Here is an 8,518-nt window from a genome sequence, read left to right as displayed (position 1 = left end):
GCCCCCGCCGTGACCCGCCGCCCTCCCGTCTCCGCAGGCTACGCGGGCGTGGTGCGGTTCCGCGGCGTCCGGATCGGCGGCATCTCGGGCATCTTCAAGTCTCACGACTACCGGAAAGGTAGGGCGGGACAGGGCCGTGCGGGAGGGTCCGGCCGTGTCCGCAGGGCTGGAAGGGGCCTCGGATTGCCCAGAGCACATTCCCCAGGGCTGCATCCAGGGGGTTTGAGTATCTCCAGAGATGGAGACTCCACACCCTCCCTGGGCAGCCTGTCCCAGGGCTCTGTCACCCTCACCATAAAGAAGTTTCTCCTCATATTTCACTGGCACTTCCCACGTTCCAGCCTGTGCCCATTGCCCCTCGTCCTGTCCCTGGGCACTGCTGAGCAGAGTCTGGCTCCATCCTCCTGCACCCACCCTGAGATACCTACAGGCATGAACAAGGTCTCCCCTCAGCCTCCTCCTCTCCAGGCTGAACAGCCCCAGCTCTCCCAGCCTTTCCTCATCAGGGAGATGCTCCAACCCCCCAATAATCTTTGTCACCCTCCCCTGGACTCTCTCCAGCAGTTCCCTGTCTCTCTTGAACTGGGGAGCCCAGAACTGGTCCCAGATCTTCAGACGTGGCCTCACCAGAACAGAGCAGGGGGGACAATGACCTCCTTTGACCTACTGGCCACACACTTCCTCATGCACCCCAGGATTCCATTGGCCCTCTTGTCAGCACGGACACACTGCTGGCTCATGGATCATTTACTATCTACCTTCTCCTCTTTGCTGAACCAACTCCTATGCTGGAAGCCTCTCTTGGCTCAATGTGTATTTTTCTGAAGGTGGTAGATGAGCTGGGAGCTGCCTGGCCACCACATCAGGAAGCAGTGAGCCTTTTGAGTGGTGTTGTTGGAGCAGGCTTGATTTTTCCATGGCAGTGTCCTTTTAACATGCTGTGTGAGGCTTTGGTTTTCCTTGTGTGAAACAGCCAATTTGTAAGTGTGATATTGTACAAACATAGTGTTCTGAGCTGCAACTCAGTGTCAGTACATTTCGAGATCAGTTCCTCCTGGTTATGGGGATGTGTATTTAGGAGTCCTTCCTGGGAGGGTCTTCTCACAGGTGATACCTGGTGTCAGCAAAGAGACCATAGTTTAGTCTTTCTGATCTTCTTGGCACATGAAGTAGTGGTCTCTTACTTACAAATGCTGTGCAGTAACATCCCCTTTAGTACCATCCTGCTTCAGAGAAGCTTTCAGGCTGCAAAGTACTGAACTAGTTTTCTAGAACACCTGATTCTCATCAATACTTATCAGTGCTAATTAAATTTGTTATTTTCAGGCATACAGTTTGTATACCTGAATATTGCATGTGGGAGATTAGACTTTTTTACCAGTAATGCTAGCTACCCTGAATGTAATTTTTCTGTTTGTTTTCAGGAGTACATAGGACCTCCAGGTTTCTTTGTCCAAAGGCAAAGTTGGAGACTATGTCCCTTTTGACAGGGTACATGTTTGCTCTTCCAGAGCCAGTGGTGGCTGTGGGCAGTTACAGGCATGTTTCAGCTGCTGCTGGATCTGTCTATCTGTGGTTTCATGGTTGGTGGCAGCACTCTCAGAGAAACACAGAAAGTGCTTTGTGATCTTTTAGATGGTACTTCTTTTGAGTTGTTATGTCCTACCTTAAATTCTGATCACTGGCTAATCAGTGCTCTCACTGTGTCAATACCCAAAGTTTGCTTGTTCCTGTTCACCTCGTGGTCTTTGACTGTGCCACCATGTTTGCATGTGTAGCCATGACATTGGTATTACATGTGTTTACATGTAGTTACATGTACATTAGTATTACACGTGCAGCACACAGCTCTGCAGGTCTGTGATTGCACGTGCAGCCTAAAACTGCAGAAGAAGGAGGTGTGGGGAAGCAGTGAGGGTTGTCTCCTCACCAGGGAGCTACAAAACCTCACTCAGGAATTCAGCACATAAATCTTTCTTCCAAAAGTTACTCCTTTCAAATGAGTCCTGCGTTTTCAGTATTGAAGTCAAGCTCATATTTTGTTTTCTTTCCCTGGCTGAATGACATACAATCCTGTATTCCTTATGAAAATAAGACACAGAATGGAAGAAATGCTCATTGTGGTAGACTTATTTTTACAACATATTTGCCTTGAAATTATAGCAGCCTGTTGGTGTAAGCTTCATGTAAAGGAAATGCAGTGTCTCCTGTAAGTGTTGGCAGCCTTGTGTGTGGGGCTGCTCTCAGGTGAGCACCAGAAGCTAGCTTGCAATTTGTTAGGAGGCAACTATTGCTGCAGGCAACTACTGTTTTTCTCAATGTTGCAGGCCACTTTGAGAGCCCACCATACAACCAGCAAACAATTAGAAGTGCTTACCATGTGAGGAACATTGAGGTCTTCAAGCTCAAGCAGGTAGGTAAAAAAAATTATATATATTTTTTAAAGCAGTGGTAAATTTCATTAATTTAGAAGTCTCAAGCAGGTAGGTAAAAAAAATTATATATAAGCAGTGGTAAATTTCATTAATTTAGAAGATGTTGAAGCTGCTATGAACAAGTACACTACTGGATAGCAAATCTTGCCAACAACTCCCAGGTAATCAGGTCAGCCCATTTTATGCTGGGTGTTATTCCACTGCTGTTCCTCCTGAATATCTCCAGTGCTTTGTGCAGCAGTGCAAACATGGTCTGCAGCAGGCCCAGGCAGGAGTGTTTTTTTATTATTGTTTGTTTCTCTTTGTTTTTTTCAACTGGATAAAATTAACAGAACTGAAGGCACTCCAGCTCTGCACCTCTGTTCCAGCTTCATGTTAGCTTTAAAAAGATGGATGCTACATGCAAGGTGGTTGGTACAAAGTTAACTAATCAAAATTGAGCCAGCTGATCCTGAATTTCAGTGGTTGAAGTACTTCTGACTCTAGGGTGAGAAATTCAAAGGACAGATTGCCTCTCTTTTTGGAGCTGTTGCCTACTCCCAGCTTTGTCACAAGGGCTTGGCTGAGGCTGTGGTGTGAACAGATGTGTTTGTAAATAGCTTGTGAATGGTTATTGGGGTTGCAGTTGCGCACTTCAGTGCTCAGTAGGTACAGGGCTGCTGAACATAAGAGAAAGGTTGTTTGCTATCATTGTACGGCGTTTGATGAATTTCGCTGCAAGTTTCCTACTAGTTGGACACAGGTTTGATCTGGATGTGTGTTCTGATATGGCCCAGGGAAATATGCTGATATCAAAGCAACATGTGCTTAGGACATTGATTAGACTTCTGAAGGGGGCTTCCTTTGAGGAGGAGTATCATGCCTAGCCATTATCCCTTTTAAACAAAGGTTATAAAAAATTCATGAGGAAGAAGGTGTCTTAGATTATGAGTAGAGAACTTGGTCTGTAGCTGCAATTTTTAAGAGTTGTCTTCTGAGTGCCTGACACTCCCTGTGATGCTACAGTCTCTTTTATAAGACACTATATCTAAACCACAGCTGACTGTCCCAAGAAAGTGTAGTGCAAACCATGGAGACAAGTCCCTTGACAACTTCAAAGGCCACCTGAAAGATGGGGCTTGGTGGTACATGTAGTTGCTTTGAAAGTGAGGCTCTTGGTCACAGCCAAGGTCTGAGGTAGAACGCATGACACGTGTTCCATCTTGTGCTGTGTAATTTGCAAACTTCTTTATTGTACGTGTTTTATTTACCCCGCATGCATTTTGGCTTGACAGCTAAAGTGTCCAATTGATATATTCATGTCCCATGACTGGCCAAGGAGCATCTATCACTATGGAAACAAGAATCAGCTTCTAAAAATGAAATCTTTCTTCCGTCAAGAGGTGGAGAGCAACACACTAGGAAGCCCGGCTGCTTCAGAGCTTCTGCAGCATCTGAAACCCACCTACTGGTTCTCAGCACATCTGCATGTTAAATTTGCAGCTTTCATGCAACACCAGGTAAAGGGAAAAAAAATAATTAAGAATTTATGTGTCCTGAGCACATTTTAGAATTCCAATGCAGGTAACAATGTCCTGAAAAGCAACTTCTTAATGTTTTTGCTCAGTTAGCAAAACTCAGCTTAAGCCACAAAACACCAAGTGGTGTTAAGACTAGTAGCCTGATGCAAGGTAATGAGATGTTATAAATCAGTGATGTAAATACCTCATTTTCTTCAGGGGCAGCTAACATTAATGCACCTGAAACTTCTTGCTTGAAGTTTATAGAAAAGCACTCTCTCTCCCACTGCACTGGGGAAGGAGACAGCTTCAAAACCAGCTGATAGAGTGACTGAAAAGATGATCTTGGTTAACTGGGGGTGGGAATACACGTAGTAAGGCTTGGCAGATGAAGTTGTCTTGTGGCCTGGGTAGATAAAAACTAGCCCCTGTGGGTGAGAAACTTTTGGTTTGAGTTATTCCTGAAATTGGTGTGATGTGCTATTCTTATTTGCAAGCTGTAAAAATGTAACTTTAGAGCTTCTAGAGTTAACAAGTCTCTTTCCAGTGATGTTAGAAGATTTGCTGCAGGGCTGGGTGTGCTAAGCTGCCTTGCTTAAGGGTGATGTGTGGCTCTTGCTTTATCTTCATCTCTATCCAGTGTCCTTTTTGTCTTCAGTGAAGTGTGTCTTTCTCTTTGTCCCCTCATCTCTTACAATCCTATGCTGATTTTCTATTTCAGAAAGTCTTTTTCTGTATAAATGAGCCTTTAAATCTTTCTCTATAAGTTGTTTAGAATGGTCAGGTTTCATAGAAGTGCTAATGACTCTGTTAACACTTTTTATTTCCTAGACAAACTCCAAAGAGGAGCTACCAAAAGCAACCAAGTTTTTGGCTCTGGATAAATGCCTGCCACACAGAGACTTTCTGCAGGTGAGGACCATGTGTTTTCACTTCTGAAGTACTTCACTTGGCTGAACTTCTGAGTGCTGTGCTTAGACACGAGCTGAAGGATAGTTCTGATAAACGGAGGAACTGGGAAGAAAGTAGGAATGGTGCATGCATGGAATGGCTTTGACACTGACTTGAATTAAGCAGACCTTGTGTCCTGTCATGCAGGCCTGGTGTTTTCCTGTTCCTTCCATTTCCTTCCACCTTAGAACAAGTAGTTGACTAATTGGAGGAGTAGCTCTACTTTCTCCTCAATTGAATCTCCTCATGTGGTGTTTTGACAAATGTCAGACCTAAGAAGAAAGCCCATCTTGAGGCTCTTCTTTCACAGTTTAGTTTGGGTCAACTAATGCCTCTTTCTTCAGATCTGGACTCATGAATTGTTGACTACTGCAGCTCCCTTTCAGTGTTGGGGATTCCAGGAAGGATTGATATGACTTTCTAGGAAGTCCTTTTGCTCCTTTTTGTTGGGTGTATGTCTTGGCTAGGAAGGGCAGTGGACAAGCAGGAGGTCTAGGTTGTGGGAACTTTCAACATGAGTGCCAAACTGATTTGCCAGGAGCTAAACACTGTTGGTGTCCATGGCCTTCCTGAATGCCAGCTCTAAATTCTGGGATAGATGACTTTAAAGCCCCTTTGCTAGGAGAGAGGAGCTGCTGACAGCTTGTTCTTCAAATGCAGTCAAGTGTTTTAGTAGTCTGACTTCAAGGTAGCTTTTATTAGCCAACCTAAAGAGAAGATGGTTCATTTCCTGTCCTTTGGGTGTGTGGTGGGATCTAGTTCCCTTAGTAGCTACTTTTAAAGATGGGAGAGAGTATGAGAAATAGACAGGATTGCTTCTGCTCTGCAAAGGTACACTGGGGTACTACTGCAGACTTTAAGCCCTGTAGCAAAACTGATCTGAAATAATACATCCTCCAGTAATGTGATGATCCACTTGTGTGTAGCTCTGGTGTATCCTGGTTTGCTTGTTTTTTCTAAAACTATCTCATAAGGTTAGTTTGGCAGAAGTGGATGGTTTGATTTGGGTTAATGTCACTTAGTGTTCCTATCAGTTCCTGATGTATTTCCAATAGAGAAGGTGGCATGAACTTAAAAGTAGGCAAATTCTGGCTTCTGAGTTGCTTAACTACCCAGTGGCTGGCAGTAGGAAGGAGGGTGTTCTGCTATAAAATACAGAAATGCCTTTTTCACTAGTGTTGATAGTAATTTCTTAGCCCCCTTACTGCTCTAAACTTCTGTGTAGGCCTAACTTGAAAGGACTTGTTAGATTGAGACCTCTAGCTCAGTGTACTTGAAACTTAATTAAAAAACTCTATACCATGAAAGTAACCCTTGAAACTTGAATCAGTCTCTGGTGTCAAGAGAAATAAGTCACCTCCTCTGGTTTCTGTGTTATTTTAAACAGATAATAGATGTAGAACATGATCCTAGTGCAGGTGATTCCCTGGAGTATGATGCTGAGTGGATTGCAGTCCTCAAGGCCACCAACAGTCTTGTTAATGTGACTCAGAGCTCCTGGAATATGCCTGAAAATAATGGTCTCCATGCAAAGTAAGTTGTATGCAAGGTAGAGAGGAAAGTGGGATTTTGCTGGAAGTAAACCAGCCTGCCATGTCTGTAGGGCTTGCTAAATGCCTTGGTGAACAGAGGGGCTGGGGATGGGGACAAGACCTGTGCTCCAGAGCATACACACTTCTTTACTGCTCTGCGTGGGCTGTTAGTTTTGTTTGACGCACCTTGTACCACCATTTGAGGGGCAAAATCCAGGCAGTGTCTGATCCTCTTGCCAGTTACACTGTGAGACCAGAAATGAGGCTGATGCTGGGGGTGGGTGGGTGGATGCTAATGGAGTGGGCTGCCCCACACATCCTGGGTCGGCAGAGGGGAGTCTCAGTGTTGACCTAAGGTAACCTAATTTCCTGAGAAATCATGTAAGAAGTGAGGTGTCTGTTTTAAAATTAATTTGTTACCTATCTTTAAAAGTTTCTCTTTGCAGTGGGAACAGGAAATACCTGTTGACTAGAGCACATGTTTAAACTTAATACACTTCTTTAGGTGGGATTACAGTGTGACAGAAGAAGCCATCAAAGAGGTGTTAGAAGAGCTGAATCATGACCTCAAAATTCCATGTAACTTCACATTGACAGCTGCTTGTTATGATCCCAGCAAGCCCCAAAAACAGGTGAAACCAGTTCATACCATCAACCCTCAGACCACTGAGTTTTGTGCCCAGTTTGGTCTGACTGACATCAATGCCAGGATCCAGCAAGCTAAAGAAGAGGGCTCAGCACGGGGTGAGGATGAAGATGAGGAGGAGGAAGAGGAGATGGACAGTACTGGGTCAGCAGAGGAACCCAGTGAATATAATACAGATAATTCTGGACTTTCATCCTTTAATCCAGATGAAATAATGCTGGATGAAGAAGGTGGTGATGAAGACTTGAGTACATGCTCTGTAGATCCTTCCCCTGATCATCCTCCTGACTTTTCTGCAAGCTTTTCTGACATCCGGATCATGCCGGATTCCATGGCAGTGTCATCTGATGATGCTATGGACTCCACTAATGAGGAGCTGGAGAAATCTGGTGCCAGCAAGCAGGGGGAAGAGAAGAGCTTAACTGAGAGACCATTAAAGCGTGTTGGTGGCAGTGAGAATGGGAACAGTGGCATTAAAAAAATTAAGAGAAGGAATCAAGCCATCTATGCTGCAGAGGATGAAGATAAAACAGAATAATATTTCACGTGGTGTATCAATAAGTTCTCTCCACACCTTTTCATGGGAACGTGGTGAGAACTGGGGTGAACTGCTTGTGCTTTTAATCTTACTTGATCTTACTCATTTTGCTTGAGCTGAAGAGGTCGTATGAACCTCTCAAAGGGAAGAATATTTATCTGGGTTGAACAGCTAAGTCAGAAACAGACTTTTCCAACAAAGTACTTTGTTAAAGGATTTAAAGCTCATGTATAATCAGATGATTTTGCTTCAGTTCTTGGTTACTAATGTATACTGGGTATCTTCAAGAAAAGGACTGTCAAACTGTAACTCAAGTCAAAGTGAGAGGATGTCTGGCTTACGAGACTGAATGATTTGATTTTATTGCTGTTGTCTTGTTTTATACTGAACTTTTAATACAGAGTAGCATATGCAATAACTCCGTGAACTAAATTCGAAAGTAGAATTCCCATGATAGCAAAACAGCAGTAGAAGAGTGAAGATTTTTGTTCCTGGTGATATTCATGCCATAGAAAAACTTCATGGTCGGAAACAATTGTGTTTTGTCCAGCATTGGCTTTTAATTACAATTTTGATAGGGGACCAAGTCTCTTAATTTGAAGCATGACAGTTTTGTGGGAACCATGAAAGAGTGCATCTTTGTTCTTAAAAACTTACTCGTGTGCTCTTTGTGACAACTTGAGAACAATGACACAAAATGCAAGCAGTCTGGCTGAACAGCTTCCTAAATGTGGACATCATCACTGTCTCAATTCTTACTAATTAAGCCTGTGTTGTATTTTTTATACAAGGTGGTTGATGTTTCTAAGTTGCCTGCGACAGTAATGGCTGCCATTATCATTAGCCTAAGTTTTCTCCTGCCACTTCTTTTCTGTAGTATGTAACTTGTCCAATTCCTAAAACTGGATTTTGAATCT

General features: G+C 43.7%; 1 protein-coding gene across 1 annotated transcript in view; it reads left to right on the top strand.

The window, feature by feature from the left end:
- Window positions 1-7,698, top strand: part of DBR1 (debranching RNA lariats 1) — an 8,091-nt gene extending 393 nt beyond the window's left edge. The window contains exons 2-7 of the mRNA XM_009993535.1: window positions 38-118; window positions 2,328-2,413; window positions 3,710-3,934; window positions 4,766-4,846; window positions 6,273-6,418; window positions 6,923-7,698. Coding sequence (XP_009991837.1) covers window positions 38-118; window positions 2,328-2,413; window positions 3,710-3,934; window positions 4,766-4,846; window positions 6,273-6,418; window positions 6,923-7,601 — 1,298 coding nt within the window. The 3' untranslated portion in view covers window positions 7,602-7,698. The remainder of the gene's footprint in view (window positions 1-37; window positions 119-2,327; window positions 2,414-3,709; window positions 3,935-4,765; window positions 4,847-6,272; window positions 6,419-6,922) is intronic.
- The last annotated feature ends 820 nt before the right edge of the window (window positions 7,699-8,518 follow it).

The sequence above is a fragment of the Chaetura pelagica genome, unplaced genomic scaffold, assembly GCF_000747805.2.
Source record: "Chaetura pelagica isolate M959 unplaced genomic scaffold, ChaPel_1.0 scaffold192, whole genome shotgun sequence".
Lineage (NCBI taxonomy): Eukaryota > Metazoa > Chordata > Aves > Apodiformes > Apodidae > Chaetura > Chaetura pelagica.
This window is presented reverse-complemented; position numbering and strand designations above follow the sequence as displayed.